At 43.7% G+C, this 23757-nt stretch overlaps 1 protein-coding gene across 3 annotated transcripts in view; it reads right to left on the reverse strand.

Moving 5' to 3' along the window:
- TRIM67 (tripartite motif containing 67) overlaps nt 1-6950 on the reverse strand; it is a 47228-nt gene extending 40278 nt beyond the window's left edge. Inside the window, exons 1-2 of one of the 3 annotated variants that reach the window (XM_059397338.1) lie at nt 4031-6950; nt 2775-3910 (exon numbers count right to left, since the gene is read on the reverse strand). In XM_059397338.1, coding sequence (XP_059253321.1) covers nt 2775-3812 — 1038 coding nt within the window. In that variant the 5' untranslated portion in view covers nt 3813-3910; nt 4031-6950. Of the gene's footprint in view, nt 1-2774 lie in introns of all 3 variants that reach the window. The other 2 variants (XM_059397337.1, XM_059397339.1) reach the window with 2 other exon arrangements.
- Nucleotides 6951-23757: the final 16807 nt, after the last annotated feature.

Genomic DNA, 23757 nt, shown 5'->3' on the forward strand with positions numbered 1-23757 from the left:
AGCAGAGAGCCCGATTAGGAGCTTGATCCCAGGACCCTGAGACCATGACCTGAACTGAAGGTGGAGGCTTAACCCACTGAGCCACCCAGGTGGCCCTAAACCTAAAGTTTTTACACTGTTTTCAAAAGGTGATAATCAACCTTGTTTTAAAATAGATTTCAGTGTCACTTAGAGTTCTATTTGCTAAAAAATCACTAATTAGATGACAAACTCTGGTCACACTTGTGAGGAATTAGAGCAGGGCCTTAATGAAGGCTTCTGAAGTCACAGGCATGTTAGGGAAGTATTTCTGTCCCAAATCTAGTTCTGATAGTACCATAAGGCTTTGTCATGGCTGCTGGGATTTTTGGATGATAAAAACAGAGGCTTTAAGTTTCACTGAACTTAAACTGTCCCGGTGGGTCTGTGAAATTGAGTGTTCCAGTTTCTCTTTCAAAAGTAGCTACCCTCACAGTGGAGGTCTAGAAGCCTGTCCACAAAACCAGACCAAACGTTCCACTTGCGCTCCCTGGCCCCTCATCGAGCGCCTCATAGTGAGCATTCAATGACTGTCCTTTCTGTAGAAGAATGGCACCTGCTAAAAGATAACAGGAGAACTTCTATTCATTCTTGAAAAGTATCTCACATCATTCCTTCTGGATTTGGGAGGATGTCTTAGTTCCTTGAAGCTGTGGCATTACATATAAAATTGAGACACTAGACTCTGTGTAGTCCTGTTTCCCACACATAACTTTCCCACTTTGTTGAGCAAATATCACCTGTGCTTAAAATATTTCCTCATAACTTTGCATTGTTGGTTGAGGATAGAAATGTTCTAAAAGTGCTATGGATACCAAGGGAGGGATGACCAGTGATTTTTTTTTCCTGCATAATCTTGGTTCTCAAAACCATAGATCATTATCCAACTTACTTTTCCTGGCAAGAATCTTAGTCTTTTAAGATTGCATGCTCGGGGCGCCTGGGTGGCTCAGTGGGTTAAAGCCTCTGCCTTCGGCTCAGGTCATGATCCCAGGGTCCTGGGATCGAGCCCCGCATCGGGCTCTCTGCTCAGCAGGGAGCCTGCTTCCTCCTCTCTCTCTCTCTCTCTGCCTGCCTCTCTGCCTACTTGTGATCTCTGTCAAATAAACAAATAAAAACTTTAAAAAAAAAAAAAAAAGATTGCATGCTCCTCTCAATTCATGTTGGTTTCCGCTCTCCACTAAGCCTAAAGATTTAGATGGCAACACCTAGAGTTAATTCTGGCCTCTAGGCTGTGAAAATGTAAGAGCTCGTGAAATCTGAATGTGAACTTACACCTCTTGTCTTGATCACAGCCTTTTTGCAAAAGATTTTATTTGTGAAATGATGTCTCCTGCAAATTTCCTACTCCAAGGTGGATGTCTGATGTTTTCCCCATTTCTTTTCTGATTTTTTATTTGAAAATGTTAAATTATAATAATAGCACACACATTGTAGCAGATGAAATGATATAGTAACTAAATACAGCAGATCTATGAGAGGAATGCTTAGTTCCTTCTCTTCTCATCTATGCTACCTTTTTTGTCCATTTCCAGTTGTATGATGCAAGGTAAGCATGGCAAATTGCTTATTTTCCCATGTCTTTCCTCCTCAAGCAGAATGCATAGTTCCTGATGGGCCATTCAGAGACCTCTGCCTCTTTGGGGGGTGAGAGTTTACTGGAAAGAGGATATTGAATGATAAGTGTACAAATTTTCAGATATAGTTGTATTCATCAGACAAGGGACTCTAACTCTGTTAGGCCAGAATCATTGACCTTGGGAACTGTGAGTGCAGTTGTATGGCTTGGCCTTTGGATAGAAAATTAAGGTGAAAATTCATTAGGAGAACTGACCCCACTCTTGCCTGGGAACCTGAACAAGGATGTGACCTGATATTGAGGATTCTCCCTCCCAAGGACAGGTACCGAGGACACACTGACAGGCAAGAGTTGGCACTTAGAGTCTGTTCCTTTTTCACTAGGGAGGTGGCAGCCCCAGGCAAGTCAGTGGGGAAGAAGGTGTGCAGCAGCCTGCAGAGGAAAGTATGGCTTGCTCTGCAGGGCCCCCATACTTCTGCTGCCATTAGGGGCAGAGTCCCAGCAAGGCAAAGTCTCTGGGGGGAAATGATGTTCCCTTCTTAAAAGGGCACACACCCAAATTCTCAAATAAGGCCCACAAGGAATTATGTCTTCCCCAGAGGTATTCTGGGGCTAGAAAGTGCTGGAGACTTCTTGAGAAAGTAGGCAAGTTTCTGCTCTGGAAGCTGAGGGGAATTCTGCTCTGTAGGAATTAGTGTGTCCTCTCACTGACGGCTAGGATAGAATCCTTGCTGCCTTCAGGGAAGATGAACCAAGAGTGGGGAAACATCAGACATTTTCCTGCAAGTGGGTGGGAACACTTGCATTTAAAAAATCTTTTTCCACTGAGGAAGGGGGCCCTGAATATCATAATTCCGGAAGGGCTGTCAGGGTAATTTATAAGTCAACTTTGGGAGTGAAAAAGCTCTGCTTCTGCATTCTGGGTGCCCTCTGTGCAGAATCATACACTGTCAGGGGGAAGGGGATCACCTAAGTCATCTTTCCATGCTCTTCTCCTTCCCCACACCTGGTTCAGAGTATCTGGATTCATTTCAGCGTTTGTCAAATAAATGATGAGGGAATGAATGAATGAAGTAAATCCTGCCTTCTGCCATCTCTCCAGGGAAGAGGCCAGGCACTCTTCTCGCACCTTCTTCTTTGCACCTGTGCGCCCCCGCCCTGCCCAGCCTGTGCTCACCTTGTGCTGTTTCCACATGGCTCCCAGCGGCTTCACCTCGTGCTTGCCGTGACGGCCCTCCTCCAGGCACAGATAGCACACCGGGGTTCGGCAGCTCACGCAGTACATGCTGTAGTTCTCCATTTCGTGTTCGGGGCACGTAGGGAACTTGCGGGCCGCGCTGCCCCCCGCCGCGCCGGCGCCCCCCGGGCTCTTGCAGCCGCCGCCTCCGCTGGGGGCGCCCTGGGCCGCGCCTGGGGATGCTGAGGCGGCCTCAGCAGGCGCGGGCGGCGGCGGCGGCTGCACCAGGCGATGCTTAGCGAAGGGTCCGCGGGATGGATGGCATTTGAGCTGGCAGGCAGCGCAGTAGAGCACGTCGCACTGCTCGCATAGCGTGGCGGCCGGTTCAGGCGGGGTGCGGTCGCACAACTGGCAGATGGCCACTGCAGCGGCTGCGGACGCCCCATGCACTGCCCCGCGGCCCTGCTGGTACCGTTGCACGATGGCCTCGAGCAGCCGATTTCGCTGGAAGCCGCGCAGGCCTCGGTGGTCCAGGGACGCGCTGCGGTGGCACTGCGGACACGTGATGGAGCTTGAGGAGGAGGAAGACAGCGAGGAGCAGGCGGCACCCCGGGCCGCGGCGGCCGAGGAGCCAGGCGGTGCAGGCACCATGGGCAGCACGCGAACCCCGTTGGGGGACTTGAGGCTCGGGGTGTAGGAACCATAACCACTGTCTGTCTCACTGTACAAGCTCAGCTTGTCCGCGTGGTCCCCACCACCTCCCGCACCGCCGCCCAGGCCGCCAGCTGCGCTCCCGCTCGCGCCGCCGCAGGCTGGGCCAGCCGCAGCGTCGTGGTCCAGAGGGGGCGCCGCAGCGGCGCCGGCCGGTAGCCCGGAGCCCCGGGAGTGCAGGAGTGGCTGGGGCAGGTGCTGCTCACCGTCCGGTGTCTGCACAGCGATGGTACGAGCGCAAGGAAGGCAGACGTTGTGGGAACAGGGCAAGATGATGGGCTCCCGAAACAGGGAGCCGCACACGGGGCACTTCAGCTCCTCCTCCATCGCGGCGCGGGCAGACCGAGCTGCTCAGGGTGGGATGTGGAACGACCCGAGCTCCAGAGACAGGCGGAGGGGACCAAGCGTGGTTAGCACCGGAGAGACTGCAAGCGAGGGCATTACACAGACATGACCACTTCACAGCCCGGGGGCACGCCCCTCTCTCTGTCCTGGGGCCACCGCCTAAGGACCACTGGGGGCAAGAGACGGGAGGGGGTCCTCACCTCCTGCCTGCGAGGCTCCTGCGCCAGCGGCTTCAACCTGCGGGCAGAGTCCAGAGCCAGTCGGCTGCCCTCGCGATGGCCTGAGAGGCGCTCGAGGTGATGAATCAGCACTAGCGCCGCCGCCGGCTGCAGCGCGCGTCTCCTCTGCACATCAGGACCAGCGGCCGGGCTGCCGTTTCTAGCTGTTCTGTTTCAGCCCCTCGTCTCCAGTGGGCAGCTGCTCAAGGGCTCCCTTTTGCCCCTGCCCCGCCCCAATCAGAGCGATCCGTAGGCGAGAAGGCGGGTGAGCAGGCCGCTCGGCCGCGGGGCTGGGTTCAGCACCACGAGGCGACGGACAGCGCCCAGAGCGGGCGGAGGAGCCCCGGTTCCCCGCGCGCGGACCGAGGGGCCGCCACCTGGCGTGCGGGGTCGCCGCTCCAGCGACTGTCTCGGCGGAGCCCGACGGCTCGGGGACCTTCGCTCGCCGCCCTCTCCGGCGGCTGCTGGTTCGGGGCAAATGCGCCCTGGGGCTTTTCCCCCCCCGCAAGGATTGACCCGCTTCCTGGGTTCGCTGCTGCCGCTCCTGCGGCGCCTCTGACCTTGGCCGCGCGACGCTGCAGCCGGCGGGCGGAGGGCGAGTGCCCGGCTGGCTCGGGAATCCCCTCCCCGCCTCCCTCCCGCCGCCGCCGCCGCCTCCCTGCGCGGCGTGCTGAGGAGTTGTAATTTCCAGAGCAGCGAGTAGTGGGGGGCGGGGGGAGCCAAGGAGGCGTCAGCTCAGCGAATAAGGGCTCGCCTTTTGCTGCGACGGGAGTCAAGGGCCAATTTTAAGGGTTTCGTGGAGAGGATCATTGTTAATACTAATGTATTATTTGGATGGAGATTGCACCTCGAATTAGTGCAACGCCCTGCCCCGCCCCGCCCCTGCCGTCCCCTCCGGTGCCCGCTCCGCGCTCCCACCCATCACCATACAAGGGTAGAAGGGGCCCTAAATAGCCAGTTGTTTACAAATGGATAGGTGGCATGGTTTGACAGGCGCTTCCTGGATCTACGATGGAGCAAAAAATGCAAGTCACAAAATGTCGGACAGCCTGAAGTCAAAGGGTGAGGTTTTATTTACGGATGGAACCACAAGCCATTTTCGGTCTTGGTTTCAACCCCGAGTTCTCGTCCGCGGTCGATTCCAGTCGTCCATACCGACTGAGGACAAGATAGGATTTCTAAAACGGGACTCCCTGGAGAAACGCGGAAACGCGTCAGTTTAGGCCCCTTGGCCCTTGGAACAGAGCGCCCGGGACCCAGTCCTAGCCCGCGGCGGATGGGGCTGCTTGGGGCCGGCGGGAAGTCGGCGAGCAGAGGTGTTAATTTTATGAATGGGGAACTCTCCATGCCAGCCGCGAGCTCCGGGAACAGCCTCCCACCCGCGGCCCTAGCTGTTTCGTCTGCTCTCCGCTGTTCTCTCTCAGCTGCGGAGGGAGGCCGCGGGCTCGGTGGGTGTCGGTGGGTGGGGATAGCAGAAGGAAGGGCTCGCGGCGCGGCAGGCGCTGCCTACGGAAGAGTCACCAGGGATGAAACACACAAATTAGGAAATCGTTTGTTTAAAAATGATATGAATATTGAAGTCACGCCTCCCCCGTTCTCAGATTTTCCATTACTCCAAACAAAGACAAGATAGGCGCCACCGAGCAAGGCGTGGAGACTCGGCGTCTGCTAGTCACCCGGAGAGGGAGCTGCTCGGGCTGGCGGGGTATAGCAGGAAAAGGCTGCAGCCCTGACTCCGGCTCCGTGTCTAAGGACAGGGATCCCTCACAGGTAGACCACTGGGGGAGAGGGGTGGCCCCCACCTTTGGGACTGCCAGGTCCTTTACTGACCTGTCGCCCCACACGGAGCAACTTGCTTACGCTTTCCTAGTCTCTGATCTTGCATCTGTTAAGCGAGTCAAATTATGTATGTGAACTAAATGAAGTAATCCTGAATACAAATTGTATCGCCTTCTTCCGGCTTCAACATCCTGCGACTCTAACGGGTGGTTTTGCACGGAGCCGCCTGGCCTCAGGTTGTCTTAAGGTTGAAGCGCAGGCAGGTCAGTCTCCTGCCAGATAGAGCCCCACGGAGGATAAGAGACCTGACTTGACTTCCCTTCAGCTACAGAGAGCTTAGAATAATTAATTATTTAACCAGGTATCAAGTCCCAAGGTGGGAGATGGTGACAAGCCTGTCCTAATCCACCGTCTATAGATAAAGCCATAATGAGCTGGATCCTGCCTGCAGCGCTTTGATAAGCCTTCAGGAAAGTGGCTACAGTATCAAGTTGTGGAAGCCTGGCATGAGTATAGGTGGGTCTATGACTGAATGCACTTGAAGATGCATTTCTTGTGATTTCTGCATTGTGATTGCTCCGTGCAGCCCAGCCTCCTGGTGACTACAAAGAAAGTAATAACCTCTTACAATTCCAATGTAAACAGCCCCCTTCCCCAAGCAGTCATAAACCTGAGGCCCACTCTTTGTCATTTTCAGACCAAGGTAAACTGCTTAGGGACATTAGGAGGGCTGCTGGAGGGGTACGTAAATCTTTCCCTCTACAGAGGACCTACAATTCCAATATCCCTGTCACTCAGGCTGAGCATGATTTTGTTTCCCTTGGGGAGGAAGCTCATCTGATACACCAGAGTTGAACACCTCGGCATTTCTCACACATCCTCCATCCCCACCACCCCAGTTCCACAACCTATCAGCTTAGTCTCATGCTGCACTGTTGCTAAGGCATTGCTCACTTGGGGGATTGGTATTCTACAGCTGCTTTATATGAGCTGAGGTTACCCAGCTAGATCCAGCATTTCACTGTATAGAACCATAATTACTAACAATTGTCAACATTGCCTATAAAAAGCCCTCTTTCCGGGGCACCTGGGCGGCTCAGTGGGTTGGGCCTCTGCCTTCAGCTAAGGTCATGATCTCAGGGTCCTGAGATCAAGCCCTGCGTCGGGCTGTCTGCTCAGTGGGGAACCTGCTTCTCCCTCTCTCCCTCTCTCTCTGTCTGCCTCTTTGCCTACTTGTGATCTCTCTGTTAAATAAATAAATAAAAATCTTAAAAAAAAAAAAAAAGCCCTCTTTCTGTCCCAAATTTGCCATATGCCATAGGGGTAGAAAAGTCTTGTTTCTCAGTTTTTTGTGTGATAAGATTTAAGGAAAGAACTCATTGAACTTTACATTTCCTTTTGGTTCTAAAAGACTCTGTGTATTGGTAATTAATAGCAATATGTCATACTTAATAAGAGTGGCTCATGAAGAAATTTGATCCCAGGATTGAATGTCCTATCCATTTTTTTCAAGTCACTTGTATATTATTGAAGGTGGGGCCATGCAGAGGGTGAGGCAAGTAAGGCTGGCAGGTCTAAGATCAAGGCACTGGCAGACCTGGTGTCTGCTGACACCATTTACTCATCTACAGACTTCTCATCTTGTATCCTTACACGGATGGGGAAGGAGAGTGAGGAGAGCAAGCGATCATGTCTTTTCTTCTAAGGGTACTGATCCCACTCATGAGGGTTCCACCCTCAAGACCAAATTACCTCCTGAAGTTCCTGCCTCCTAACACCACCACATTGAGAGTAGAATTTCAATATATGAATTGTATGTGTGTGGGGGGACACAGATGCTCAGTTCATAGCACAGTGTGGAAGTATAGTCTCACATATAATCTCATTTAATCTTTTTTTCTTCTTTTTTCAAAGATTTTATTTATTTATTTGACAGAAACCACAAGTAGGCAGAGAGAGGGAGAAGCAGCCTCCCTACTGAGCAGAGAGCCCAATGTGGAGCTTGACCCCAGGACCCTGAGGTCAAAGGCAGAGGCTTAACCCACTGAACCGCCCAGGGGCCCCAATCTCATCTAATCTTCACAAACAATTTTGGGTCACCATAATTCCTCAAACTTATGATGGGCATATTTTTACATATTGATGTGGCTGAAATCAGGAAGTCCCTATAATTGAGAGAAATTTCTCCCTCTCCTTACCCAGTCCTTGAAAATTTTTTATTAAGTTAATAGGCATCTTATAATCACTTAGAATCTTGGACATATTTTACTATTCCCATTTTATAAGCAAGGAAACTGAGATGAGGAAGCTCGAGGTCTTGCAACTTGCGATGATGGACCTAGAGCTGGTTTGACTTCAAATTCAAGCATTTTCTTTAAGCCACAGTTGCCAACTTCCCTCTGAGCTTTGAGTGATTGGTGGTTGGTAGAGGGGAGGCCAGGAATGCAGACAAGCTATGCTCTCTGTTCTCACTCAGCACTGTTGAACAGGAGGCTGTCCAGGCTACTGCCACTCTCCAGGTTGCGTGTGCCTCTAATATGTTCCTGGAAACACCCTGTATTATTTCTCTGTAGTGCTATCATCATCTGCCATTTTATTCGTGTATCTCTCTCCTCTAGATAAGAAGCTCCTCAAAGATGTAATCATGTCTGTCTTGTCCCCTGCATTGTGTTTTCTCCACCATTGGCTGGCTCCTACTAAGTTTTCTGTCTTTGTGGACCAACTGACTAGCTGTAGGTTCAAGATTATCCATCCCCATAACCTATAGTATAGCTCTAGTGGAAATCTTTCTTTTTTTTTTCCTGCAGAAGGTATCAACAGATCCATATGGAAATTTTCTCCTTTTAAGTCTCAGGTTCAGGTAGGTTATTTTCATTTTGTTCTTGTGTGTGTGTGTCTGTGTGTGCACGTGCTGTTAAAGACAACAGGCCCAAATAGAGTCACTTATGCTAAGACCCACATCACCAAACGTAGACTTCGTTACAATTTTGGCTGTACTAGAAATTGAGTCTGGAACCAATCAGAAATTGCCTGATTAGCACTCATTAGGTAATCTGCCTAATGGAGACTTGTCATCCCCTAGAGAAAGTCACCTTGTAATAATCAACCCATTGTTTTGTCCAAGTATAACTTCCTTGTTCCCACTCCCTTCTGCCTATTAAATCTTTCATTTTGCATAGCTCCAAAGAACTCCTTTCTATCTGCTTGATGGGATACTGCCCTATTCATAAATCACTGAATAAAACCAATAAGATTTTTAAAATTTACTCAGTTGAATTTTGTTTTTTAGGAATGCATATCTTCTCTTAATGTCCTTTACTTCTGATCTTTTTTTTTTTTTTAAGAATTTACTTATTTATTTGACAGAGGGAGATCACAAGTAGGCAGAGAGGCAGGCAGAGAGAGAGAGAGAGGAGGAAGCAGGCTCCTCGCTGAGCAGAGAGCCCGATGCGGGACTCGATCCCAGGACCCTGGGATCATGACCCGAGCCAAAGGCAGTGGCTTAACCCACTGAGCCACCCAGGTGCCCTACTTCTGATCATCTTAGTGTTTAATTATTTCTATGTGGTTCTCTTTCCTTTGTTCATCTCCAACTTTTTAAAAAAACTAATTATGGATTTTTAAAAAGATGGCTCCATATTTAATTCCTCGTTATGAACATGAATCCCTCTAGTGTCATCCTAAGTACTCTATTTTCCATACTCGTTTCTTAAAAAAAATAAATAAATAAACATTTGGACACATTGGAGCAGCACATTAATAATTAAAATTCCACAATGCACTGTCATCAAGGCAGAGGAAAACATTCTGCCATGAGTTTCTTTGTGCTCCAGGATTTTTTTTGTAAAGATTTTTTTTATTTATTTTAGAGAGAGAGAACACAAGGGGGGTAGGAGCAGAGGGAGAGGGACAAGCGGACTCTGCTCTGAGAGCAGGGCTGGACACAGGGCTCAATCTCAGGACCTTAAGATCCTGACCTGAGCTAAAATCAAGATTCAGATGCTTAACTGATTCACTCCTCCCAGACGGTTTTTATGCTTAAGTGTCCCCAGAACACTCTGGAGGCAGGATGGTGTTGCCTCTTCACCCAAAAAAGTAATTTACTCAAAGTAACACAGCAAGTTACAAGTAAAACAATCTTCTTTGTCCTTTGAATTTCAAGTATGAGATAGAAGGGTTTTTAAGGCTTTATCAATTAAAAATAGGAGCTGTGTTCTCAAGCATAAGAATCTCTGAAATTTTTAAATGAAAAAAACCACGATATTTTTCTTTTAAGTATTTGTTTGTTTTTTACAGTGCAGGATGATTCAGGAAATTTAATAAAAATCTACAGCCCAGGAACCATATGGTGTAAAGTAGTTTGAATTTAACTAGAAAAAAAGCAGCCACATCCACTGCTATGCATGGTGCACCAAAGCTGCTTTGTGGCAAAGTTAATGAGGAACAATTACCACTAGCAACACAAAGCATCTCTCCAGGGCATACAATTGGCCTCTTCTCCAGAAGACGGATTCTATACAGGAATCTAAAAATCCAGCCACTTCCCTCTTCAGATACCCTTGACTGGTGCTTAACAGTCTCTGTTTCAAGTGAGTACCACGTGGTGATTACATGGTGATTGCCCCACCCCTCCTCCAAGGCTGAGTCTCTTCTCTACAGATCAGGATGGTCTTGGAAAGCCCGACCTTCTCTCACTGCATCCTTTGCAAGCAAAAAGGTTCAGAACAAAATGTCAGATGAAACAAATTGACTCCAGCTTACAGGGCTCTATAAGAGTATCTTTATCCTGCGTGGAAACTAATATTATTACCATAAAAACAACTTCAAATATTTCCCCACGGTTACAAATTTCAGCCATGAAAATTCTAATAGTGCTTTACATTTTCATGGCACCCTTTCATATATACGATCTAATCTTACCCTCACCGCAGCGCAGAGTGGCCTGGGAGATGGTGAGATTGAAGGATAGGTGCTGGCCTGTGTGGTGGAGTCTCATCAGCAATGCTAACACAACTTGACCCCAAACCTAGGCACAGTTGTTTAGTCCAAGGGTAGTCACCTGAACAGGCTGCGTCGATCAGAATCTTCTCTTCCCGGAATGTAGCACTGGAATCCAGAGAAAGAATCCAGGTGAGCTGGGCCTCCAACACCAAAGTTAATGAGCTGTTGTGATCATAGAGAAAGCAAAACAAGCAGACAAGTGGTGAGTCCAGCAGAAATGCAGAGACAGAAAAGAAAGAGGGTCTTCTCAGAGGCCCGCAACCTTTCGTATTTCTGAGACCCAGCTACGCTCCTATCTATAGGTTGCATGAAATACCCTCTGCCTTTATGACATTATGATGTCCTTCTTTTCCTTTCAGAAAAGGTAGGCATTCAGAAAAGAGTTCAAAAAGACAAGATTGGGTTGACCCATCTGCTTATTCAAGTGATTAAGGTAATGCCCTTGTTTAGTTGGAGACTTCAGTCAACTCTGTCTGGATGTTGACATATTTCTGGTTTCAAGCTGTTTTTATTGAATAATAGCCTTGACTACTCTTTATTTTTGCTCTTTTAATTCCCGGAGTCTGTTTTCTGCCCCTAGCTTGACCTCTTAAATTTCACCTCTCCCTTTGCTCTCACCCTAACCACCAACATGTATGGGCCACTGACTTCCTTTGCTGGGCTCTGTGCTTCCTCTGTTTGACCACAGCAGAAGTCATGGCTCCATGGTGTCCTTATTTTCTGCAGTCAATATTCTTTTAGACAGGAAATCAATGGGATGTTAGAATGTACTTGGTAGTGCCTCGAAGTCTAACAGTCTCCCATAATAATACAAAGGGCCAACCCTCAAGGTTTGTAAACAAGTTGGTTAATTGGTAGGAATAAGAAAGATCAGAGAAGAAGTTGTAGACCATTATGTGAAAGTGCTTTCAAACTCAGCTTTATTCACCCTTCTCCCCAGCAAAGATATACCACAAGGGGAGAGAACACATAGACCACCAGGCAGGGAGTCTTCTGTATGGCAGAGTGCCGGAGATAACTCAAAACCATGTCACCTGTCCAATCCACTTATAACAGGAAGTCACCATACACTTAAGCGGACTGCAGCTGCTGCTGCTGCTGCTTTTTTTTTTTTTTTTTTATAAGATTTTGTTTATTTATTTGACAGACAGAGATCACAAGTAGGCAGAGAGGCAGGCAGAGAGAGAGGAGGAAGCAGGCTCCCGGCTGAGCGGAGAGCCCAATGCGGGGGCTCGATCCCAGGACCCTGGGATCATGACCTGAGCCGAAGGCAGAGGCTTTAACCCACAGAGCCACCCAGGCACCCCCGGACTGTAGCTTCTTAATGTCAATCATATGTGGACTTATTTCTACCTAAGGATCCCTCAAGTTTTAAGAGAAATTTGACAAGCCTTCTGAGTCTTGAGGCAGTGCAGATATTGGAAGTATGGGCTTTGGAGCTAGACGATACAGGTTGGAATCCTGGTTGCGGCTGGGAAATTTTTGACAAGATACTTAATCTCTCAGAGACTCAGATTCCTCAGCTGTAGGTGGAGATAATAACAGCATAACCTCAAACAGTTGGGACAAGTTCGTGAAGTAAAACACCTAAAACATTAAGAACAGTGTGCAGTATGTAGTGTTCAACAAACATTAGGTATTATTACTCTCGATTTCCTGCCGCCCCAACATGTGTTATATGTTAATGTCTCAACAGATATTGGTAATAAGTGAACTGAAAGTAGTTTATTTGGGCTCAAATATAGGACTGTATATGAGAATAGTAGGGAAAGTGAGCCACATGTCTTTGTGTGAGTGACAAAGGAACCAATCTCTCAGGAAATGGATGTAGTATTTAGGAAAAATACTATCTCTGCTCCAGAGGAACTTAATATCTAAGGCAGGTATCACAGTCAGAGCAAAAAAAAAAAAACCAACACAGAAGTAATGGACTTGCCAAAAATAGAGAACAGGGTTTTTATTTTTTCTTTAAACAAAGGGAGCAAAGAGAGACTTTTAAGTGCTTACACTGTGCGTTGATTAAAGTTTAAGAGCATTGATTTCAAAGCTTTTAGTGAAACAGTGCTAAATAAAGAAATTGTGACCAACTCATACACATCTTTTATGTACATTTAACTGGGTGATATTTTGATACATTAGTCAAATAATCTCAATATTTTTAATAATTTCTTTTCAGTTATTTCTCTTTATCTCAAGATCCTTTCATTGAAATTCCATACCCATCTTAAAGGGATGGTAGTCGTGGTAGAACCGAGAAAAAAGGGAGTGAAGTCTTGGCTTGTGACTTCCAAGTAAGGTTTTGAATTCAAGGCAAATACAATATTTTAAGAGAAAAAGAATAATTTTCAAACTTTGAGAGTAAGAAAGTTTTGAGCTTGAAATAACTCATTGTGCCTAATTTATGTCATAAGCAGTCTTATAGTCATAAGACTGTAAGATCAGTTGGAATCAGTTTCTCCTGCTTTAGGAAGAAACAATAACCAAACAACAGAAGTGTCCTTAGAAGAAGACAACACAGAATCAGGAGAGCTGGAGAGTTGAGTGTTGGCTTGTCACTAGGAAGGTATTGCAGACTGCTGTCCCCATACCGGTCCCGCAGGAAGGGATGGGAAGAACAGACCCTTCGTGGAGATCAGAGGATCTGAAGGCAGAGAGAATCAGAGCTTTAATTTTCAGGAGTAGCCTGAGAAGCCATGAGCTTCATGGAGGTTCCAGATGGGTGAAAATGCAGGAGAGCTGAAAGAGCTACATGTGGTGTCCAGATGGACAAGGCAAGGCAGCCCAGCTGGGCCCCTGAGCTCCCCACAAGTGGTCCAGAAGCACCAGAATGTTTTTTTGTGTGGCTCAGATCTACCCCCAGAAAGCTGGCAAACTTAAAGCTTTTAGTCAGATACAAGAACCATATGACCAGAAGTCAGACTGGAAACCAGATATGTCAGTAGATGCCAGTGTGTGTGAAGATGATGGTTACATGAGACTAGAGGCTTAATGCCCTTTCACAGACACATGCTCTCATAGAGCAAAGCCCTGTGGAACTCAGGTTACCTCCAGGGAGGTGAGGAGGGAGGGGTAGGGGTATTTGTCTGGAAATGACTGAAAAAACACTTAGCTAGTAGATAATAAATTTCTATTATCCAGCAGAATGGGGGCTGAAATAGAAACTGAATTCACTTACAGAGACAACAAAAAGACACATTTCTTGTCTCCCTAAGTGTTTGCCATGAGAATCATATACTAGTCAAATATTCCCCAATTTAATCATTGCAAAACTCCTATAAAATGGGATTACTCTTACTCTACATTATAGAAGGGAATGTAAAAAATGGAAAACATTAATTACTCAAATGTGCTTGACCATTCAGTGGTGGGACTGAAATTTAACACACACTTCCTGATTTCATATCATCGTCCATTTGAAGGTATTTGTGTACCTCCTTTGTACCGTTTTGGCACCGTTGGTGAAAAAGACAGATATGATTGCTATCTTCATAGAGCTTCCGGGCCATGTAGAAGAGATAGAAATTTTGTTTTTTAAGTTTATTTTTATTTTTTAAACTTAACTTAAATTCAATGATTTAACATAGTGTATTACTAGTTTCAGAGGTAGAGTTTAGTGATCCATCAGTGGCTCATGACTTCCTGTGCCCTTCTTCATGCCCCTCCCCCAGGTCCTCCATCCCTCCCGGCACCTCCCCTCCAGCAACCTTCAGTTTGTTCCTTATAGTTGAGTCTCTTATGGTTTGCTTTCCTTTCTGATTTCATCTTATTTTATTCCCCCCCTTTCCCTATGATCTGCTGTTTTGTTTCTTTAATTCTACATATGAGTGAAATCATACAATAATTGTCTTTCTCTGACTGACTTATTTCAGTTAGCATAATACCTTCTAGTTCCATAGACATTGTTGCAAATGATAAGATTTCTTTTCTTTTTTTTTTTTTTAATGTGACTCTGAACCACCTTCTTTTCTTTTGAGGGCAGGGTTTTATTTATTTATTTTTTAATATTTTATTTTTTTCCACAGTTGAGCTATTGTGGACATTGCTGCTATAAATATTGGGGTATAGGAGCCCCTTTGAATCACTGTTTGTATCCTTTGGGTAAATACCAAGTAGTGCAATCGCTAGATCACAGGGTAGCTCTATTTTTAAATTTTTGAGGAAACTTTATACTTTTTTCCAGAGTGGCTGTACCAGCTTACATTCCCACCAGTAGTTTAAGAAGGTTCCCCATTCTCTGCATATTTGCCAACATCTGTTGTTTCATGACTTGCCAATTTTAGCCATTCTGAGTGGTGGGAGTTGGTATCTCATTGTGGTTTTGTTTTGCTTTTTTAAAGATTTTATTTATTTATTTGAGAGAGAGACAGTGAGAGAGAGCATGACTGAGGAGAAGGTCAGAGAGAGAAGTAGACTCCCCATGGAGCTGGGAGCCTGATGCGGGACTCAATCTCAGGACTCCAGGATCATGACGTGAGCTGAAGGCAGTCGTCCAACCAACTGAGCCACCCGGCATCCCTCTCATTGTGGTTTTGATTTGTATTTCCCTGATGCTGAGTAATGAGGAGCATTTTTTCATGTGTCCATTGGCCATTTGTTTGTCTTTTTTGGAGAAATGTCTCTTCATGTCTTCTGCTCATTTCTTGACTGGATTATTTGTTCTTTGGGTGTTGAGTTTGATAAATTTTTTTAATAAAATATTTTATTTATTTATGTGACACAGAGAGAGAAAGAGAGCACACGCAGAGAGAGAAGGAGAAAGCTGACTCCTCGCTGAGCAGGGAGCCCGATGTGGAACTTGATCCCAGGATCCTGGGATCATGACCTGAGTGGAAGGCAGCCGCTTAACCAACTAAGCCATCCAAGCATCCTGAGTTTGATAAATTCTTTATAACATTTAGATACTAGCCCTTTATCTAATAAGACATTTGCAAATATCTTTTCCCATTCTGTTGGTTGTCTTTTGCTTTTGTCCATTGTTTCAAACCCTTTTTTGTGCAAAAGATTTTTATCTTGATGAAGTCCCAGTAGTTCATTATTGCCTTTATTTCTCTACCTTTGGAGAGATATCTAGCAAGAAGTTGCTGTAGACAAGGTTGAAGAGGTTGCTGCCTGTGTTCCCTAGCTTTTGATGAATTCCTGTCTCACATTGAGGCCTTTCATCCATTTTGAGTTTATTTTTGTGGATGATGTAAGAAAATGGTCCAGTTTCATTCTTCTACATGTGACTGTCTAGTTTTCCCAATACCATTTGTTGGAGAGACTGTCTTTTTTCTGTTGGGCATTCTTTCCTGCTTTGTCAAAGATTAGTTGGCCATAGAGATGAGGTTCCATTTCTGGGTTCTCTAATCTGTTCCATCGATCTGTGGGTCTGTTTTTTTGTGCTAGTACCATACTGTCTTGAAGATCACAAATTTGTAATAGAACTTGAAGTCTGAAATTGGGATTCTGCCAGCTTTGGTTTTCTTTTTCAACATTTCTTTGGTTATTCGGGGTCTTTTCTGCTTCTATACAAATTTCAAGATTATTTCTTCCAGCTTTGTGAAAAATGTTGGTATTTGAATAGGGATTGCATCAAATGTGTAGATTGCTCTAGGTAGCATAGACATTTTAACAATATTTTTCTTCCAATCTGTGAGCATGGAATGCTGTTTTATTTCTGTGTTCTTCTCTAATACCTTCTGTAAGTGTTCTATAGTTTTCAGAATAGAGATCCTTTACCTCTTTGGTTAGGTTTATTTCTAGGTATCTTATGGTTTTTGGTGCAATTGTAAATGGGATCAATTCCTTGATTTCTCTTTCTTCTGTCTAATTTTTAATGTATAGAAATGCAGCTGATTTCTGTGCATTGATTTTATATCCTGCTACCTTGCTGAATTCCTATATGAGTTCTAGCAATTTTGGGGTAGAGTTTTTTTGGTTTTCAATATAGAGTATCATGTCATCTGCAAAGAGTGAGAATTAGACTTCTTTTTTACTGATTTGGATGTCTTTTATTTCCTTTTGTTGTCTGATTGCCGAGGTTAGGAATTCTAGTACTATGTTGAACAGCAGTGGTGATAGATATCTTTACCATGTTTTTGACCTTAGGGGAAAGCTCTCAGTTTTTCCCCATTGAGAATGATACTCACTGTGGGTTTTTCATAGATGGCTTTTATGAAATTGAGATATGTTCCCTTTATCCCCACACTGCAGAGAGTTTTAATCAAGAAAGAATGCTGTATTTTGTCAAATGCTTTTTCTGCATCTTTTGAGAGGATCATACAGTTCTTGTCCTTTCTTTTATTAATGTGATGTATCACATTGATTGCTTTGCAAATTTTGAACCACCCTTGCAACCCAGGAATAAATCCCACTTGCTTGCAGTGAATATCCTTTTAATGTACTGTTGGATTCTATTGGTTAGTATATTGGCGAGAATTTTTGCATTCATATTCACTAGGGATATTGGTCTATAATTATCCTTTTTGACAGGGTCTTTGTCTGGTTTTGGGATCAAGGTAATGCTGGCCCCAAAATGAGTTTGGAAGTTTTCCTTCCATTTCTATTTTTTTAAATAGCTTCAGAAGAATAGGTATTCACTCTTCTTTAAATATTTGGTAGAATTCCAGTAGGAGGCCACCTAGTCCTGGACTCTTCTTATTTGTTGGGAGATTTTTGATTACTGCTTCAATCTCTTAGCTGGTTATGGGTCTGTTCAGATTTTCTATTTCTTCCTGTTTTGGGTAGTTTATGTGTTTCTAGGAATGCATCCATTTCTTCCAGATAGCTTAATTTGTTGGCATATAGCTGTTCATAATATGTTCTTATAATTGTTTGTATTTCTTCAGCGTTGGTTGTGATCTCTCCTCTTTCATTCATGATTTTTTTGGGGGTCCTTTCCTTTTCTTTTTGATGAGTCTGGCCAGAGGTTTATTGATCTTATTAATTCTTTCAAAGAACCAGCTCTTTGATATGTGCTATTGTTCTTTTGATTTCTATTTCATTGATTTCTACTCTAATCTTTATTATTTTTCTTCTCCTGCTGGATATAGGCTTATTTGCTGTTCTTTCTCCAGCTCCTTCAGGTGTAAGTTTCTGTCGTGTATTTGGAATTTTCTTGTTTCTTGAGAAAGGCTTGTATTGCTATACTTTCCTCTAAGGACTGCCTTTGTTGCATCCCAAAGGTTTTGAAGAGTTGTGTTTTCATTTTCACTTGTTTCCATTAATTTTTTTGATTCATTAATTTCCTGGTTGACCCTGTCATTCTTTAGTAGGATGCTCTTTAACCTGCATGTATTTGTGTTCCCTCCAATTTTTCTCTTGTGACTGAGTTCCGGTTTTAAAGCATTTTGGCCTGAAAGTAAGCAGGGAATAATCTCAATCCTTTAGTACCAGTTTAGACCCGATTTGTGACCCAGTATGTGATCTGTTTTGGAGAATGTTCCATGTGTACCTGAGAAGAATGTGTATTCTGTTGCTTGAGGATGAAATGCACTGAATATATCTGTGAAGCCCATCTAGTCCAGTGTGTCATTCAAAGCTCTTGTTTCCTTATTGATGTTCTGCTTAGATGATTTATCTATTGCTGTGAATGGGGTGTTAAAGCCCCCTACTATTATTGTATTATTATAAATATGTTCCTTTAATTTTTTTATAAATTGGTTTATATAACGGGCTGCTCCCAAGTTAGGGGCATAAATATTTACAATTGCTAGATCTTCTTGCTGTATAGACCCTTTTATTATGATATAGTGTCCTTCTTCATCTGTTATTACAGTTTTGGGTTTAAAATCTAGTCTGTCTGATGGGCGCCTGGGTGGCTCAGTGGGTTAAGCCGCTGCCTTCAGCTCAGGTCATGATCTCAGAGTCCTGGGATCGAGTCCCACATCGGGCTCTCTGCTCAGCGGAGAGCCTGCTTCCCTTTCTCTCTCTGCCTGCCTCTCCATCTACTTGTGATTTCTCTCTGTCAAATAAATAAATAAAATCTTTAAAAAAAAAAATAAAAAATAAAATCTAGTCTGTCTGAGGATTGTTATCCCAGCTTTCTTGTGGTGTCCACTAGGATGATAAATGACTATCCACGTCCTCACTTCTAAAAGGATCCCCTTTAATACTTCTTGCCTGGCTAGTTTAGTGTTCACAAATTCCTTTAGCTTTTGTTTGTCCTGGAAACTCTTTATCTCTCCTTCTATTCTGAATGACAACCTTACTGGATAAAGTATTCTTGGCTGCATATTTTTCTCATTCAGTGCATGGAATTTATCATGCCAGTCCTTTCTGGCCTGCCATGTCTCTGTGGACTGGTCTGCTGCCAGGCTTATGTTTCTACCCTTGTAGGTTAAGGACCTCTTGTCCCAAGCTGCTTTCAGGATTTTCTCTTTAACTCTGAAATTTGCAAGCTTCACTATTATACATGGAGGTGTTAACCTATTTTTATTGATTTTGAGAGAGGTTCTCTGTACCTCCTGAACTTGGATGCCTGTTTCCTCCCCCAGGTTAAGGGAATAAATAAAGGGAACTAATAAATAGGTCCTCTTCCTCTGGGACTTCAATCATTTTAATATTGTTCTTGCTTTATGGTATCACTGATCTCACCTTGTAATTAGTAGTTGTTTATCTCTCTTTTTCTTAGCTCTTTATTCTCCATCATTTTGTCTTCTATATCACTGGCTCTCTCTTTTTCCTCATTTATCCTAGCAGTTAGAACCTATGTTTTTTTTTTTTAAATCACATCTCTGTGATAGCCTTTTTCATCTCGACCTGATTAGATTTTAGTTCTTTTGTTCTCCAGTAAGAGATTTGCTAGTGTCTTCCATCCTTTTTGCAAGCCCAGCTAGTATCTTTATTATCATTATTTTGAATTGTAATTCCAACATCTTACTTATATCCATATTGATTAAATCCCTGGCAGTTGAGTACTGCCTCCTGTTCTTTTTTGGGGTGGGTTTTTCCATCTCATCATTATGTCCAAAAAAGAACAGATGAAAGAGAGAGAAAATACGAAAATAGCAACACTACCACCAGAAATATATACACTAAGCAAAGCATAAGAGAACAGAAATTATAAAAAGAGATAGAGAGAGGAAAAAAATCCAACAAGAGGTTGAACAGAACACAACAATAAACTAGATCCTGGGTGTATTTTGGTCTGTTTGTTAAAAAAAAAAAAAAAAAAACTAGATCCCAAAATGAAAAAGAAAGAAGAAACCTACAAAATTTTATATACAAAAATAAAATTGAATACAATGGAAGGAAACCAAAAATGAAAAATATATATAAAAATGCAAATGTGAAAGTGAACATTAAAAAAGAGTTTTAAAAAGAATTGATAAAATAAGGAAAAGGGAAAAAATAAAACTTAAAAGACTAAAGAATAATAAGAAAAAACTATGAATTCTATATACTCTTTTCCCCAAGCACTGGAGTTTTTCAGTTCTGTGTGATCGGTAAACTTGGTATTAGCCAGATATTCCTGCTGATTTTTGGGGGGAGGGACCTGTTGCACTGATTCTCAGGTGTCTTTGTCCCAAGTGGTATTGCACCCCCTTGCCAGGGAGCTGGGCTCAGTGAAAGTGGCTCTGGATTGTACAGTGTGGTGCTATTTTGCTGCCTGAAGGCTTTCAGCACAAATTTGGGGGGTGAAATAGCAGCTCCCCACACCCTCACAGAAAAGCAGTCAATTATTCTTGCCTTTCTGGCTTCCCACTGCACTCTGTGTTCATCTAGCCAGTGACTGAGAGTTTTTATCTCAGGCATGCAACCCTGTTTGGACTCTCCAGACTTTATAGACTCCTGCATCCTGCAGCCATGCTTTTTCTCCTGGGGGAGTGAGGAGGGTCTTGCCAAGGTTCTGTCTCTTCTCAGGACCCTGCTTGGAGCCTGACCAGGCTGTTGTTCATAGTATATGGCAAGAAAGCCAGCACCTGGACTCACTGTTTGCAACTGGCTTCCCCGTTCTAATGCTTGGGAACTCTGCCACACTCAGGCACACCTGTTCTTTTTGTGACCTGGGGGATGCTGAGACCACACTGTCCCACTAGGATTCTGCCCAGCTTCGCCTCCTGTGCACCTTTCAGGCAGCTATTTTCCTTACTAGAGCAGACTTCTAAAAGTTCTGATTTTGCACTCTGCTGCTTATAACACTTTCCAGTAGCCTCCTTAAGCTGTCTCCCTCCCCAGGGCAGTTAATCTTCTGATATATATCACCTTGGAGTCACATCTCTACACCTTCTCCCTTGAAAAAGTGGTTGCTTTTCTATTTGTAGAATTGCAGCAATTCTTTTCTCAGCTCTCCGGTTAATTTTGCAGGTATTCAGAAGGATTTGACGACTATCTAGCTGAATTCCAGGGACCAGACAAAATTAGGGTTCCCTACTTCTCTGCCATCTTAACTCTGGATGAGATAGTAATTTTAAATGTGTAACAGATATCAGCTGGAGCATGCTTGTCCCTTGAAATCTAGACATTTTTATTCAAATTGGCGATTCCGTGTCTCTTGAAAGCTCAAATCTCTTTATGGTTTTACAGAACTCACAGAGTGCTGACATTCTCAATGTCATCTCTGACTGTGGCCATCTGTTAAAGCACAAGTCACTCTTGCTCTTTGCCTATGTCAAATTGAACACGATACCCAGCTCTTCCTAGGTTTCCTAAATGCCCCTTCTTCCCTCTCTCCAACTCTGAGCTAATAGTTTGACACAAGACTTGAGTCCTTTGGACCTGGGCTTTGCTGGTATGGCTGAACTTCTGCTCTGAACTGCTGTCCTGACCAAAGGGGTCAAGTCCTTGGTGCTGCTGTGGCATGACCCTGCTCCTCTCATCTGTGTCCACTCCGTCTTCATGTGAACAGGTGGTTCAGCTCGCCTAAGAGTCTAGACCCAGGTGATAGGATACTAAACACTGTGGGACAAAATCACATGATCTAAAACACATGTAACTGGAGGTGCAGAAGTAAAAGAAAGAGCAGCCCAGATTGTGATCACTCAAAGGTGTATTTTGGAAACACTAGGGCAATCACTAAAAATGAAATAAAAGCGGAATAACTAAGTTAAAGTGGAGGTAAAGGGAATCATTTAAAAAATTCAAAAGAAGACAGGAAAAGAGGAAAAAAGAATCAAGCGGTACGTGGGACAAATAAAAAAACAATAGCAAGAGGGTAGATTTAACTCCAGTCATATTAACAACTACATTAAAGGTCAATGTTCTAATAACTTCAATTAAAAAGCAAAGATTGACAGGTTGAACTTAAAAAAGCAAGGAACCTAGTTTAAATTTAAAGACACACAAGAAGGGGTGCCTGGGAGGCACAGTTGGCTCAGCATCAGACTCGGTTTTGGCTCAGGTCATGATCTCAGGGTTACGAGATTGAGCCCTGTGTTGGGCTCCGTGCCCAGCAGGGAATCTGCTGGAGATTCTCTCTCTCTCTCTCCCTCTGCCCCTCCTACTTGTGCTCTGTTTCTCTCTCTCTCTAAAATAAATAAGTAAATAAATCTTTAAAAAAAACCAAAGACACACAAATCGATGAAACTTCAGAGTCGGTTGAATCAAGACATGGTACACCTGAAACTAACATAGCACTGTATGTTAATGATACTGGGATTTTAAAAATTAATTTAAAAAATTAGAGGCAATATCCATTCAGATATAGTACATTCAGAATGAGATATCAGCAAAAACAAAGGGGAATATTATATAATTAGAAATGATAAATTCAAGAAAATGTAACACTCTTAAATGTGTATGCAGAGTGTATTAACAGAGCTTCAAAATATATAAATAAAAAATGGAAAGAATTGAAAAGAAATAGTCAAAAAATCTACAATTATAATTGGAGTCTTCAACACTCTCCTCCAATGAATAACGCAAATAGACCAAAAAACCGGAGAGGATATAGACAATTTGAACAATACTATTAACATCGTGATCTAACTGATACTTATAGAATACCCCATCCAACATCAGCAGAATACAGTACCTTTCCAAGGGCACCTAAAACACTTACCAAATAGTCCATACTCTGAACTATAAGACAAAAAAAAATCTCAATACATTAAAAAAAGATTCTTGTCATAAAAACTGTTTTCTCCAACCACAATGGAATTATGTTAGAATGAATAATAGAAAGAGCTCTGTAAAGTTCTTCTTTTTATAAAAAAAAGTTATATTTTTAAGTAATCTCTACACTCAATGAGGGGCTTGAATTCACAACCACAAGATCAAGAGTCGCATGCTTTACTGACTGGGCCAGCCAGGGGCTCCAATCTCTGGAAAATTCTTAAACACTTGGCATCTAAATAACACACTTCTAATTCCAGGAGTCAGAGAAGAGTCAAAACAGAAACTGACATTTTGAACTGAATGGAAATAAAATTCAACATATCAAAGCTGTGGACTGCAACTCAGAGAAGAAAGCAGTGATTAAGGAAAACTTAAAGCACCAAATGGCTGTATCAAAAAGGAAGAAACATCTTAATGACATAAAATTCCACCTTAAGAAATAGGAGAGCAAATTATAGCCAAAATAAGCAGGAGATAGGAAATAATGATGACGAGAGCAGAAATCAGTAAAACCGATTACAGAAAAGTAATAAATGAAATTAAAATCCAAACGTTTCTGTGAGATCAATAAAATTGATAAACTCCTGGAAAAACTCATCTGCAAAAGAGAGAAGAAACACATCACCAGGCTCTGGGATGAGAGAGGGAACATCACTATAAATCCCTAGTCATTAAAGAAAAAAAGAGTGGGGGCACCTGGATGGCTCAGTGAATTAAGCATAGGACTCTCTTGCAGCCCAGTCTTGATCTCATCATGAGTTCAAGCCCCATGTTGTTTAAAAAAGGGTGTGCGTGTGATTATTATGAAAAATTTTATGCCAATTAATTTTACAACTTACATGAAAAGGGTAAATTCTTTGTCTCAGGGAGAGAAGTCTCTTCTAGCAAGAAGA

The sequence above is a fragment of the Mustela nigripes genome, chromosome 4, assembly GCF_022355385.1.
Source record: "Mustela nigripes isolate SB6536 chromosome 4, MUSNIG.SB6536, whole genome shotgun sequence".
NCBI lineage: Eukaryota > Metazoa > Chordata > Mammalia > Carnivora > Mustelidae > Mustela > Mustela nigripes.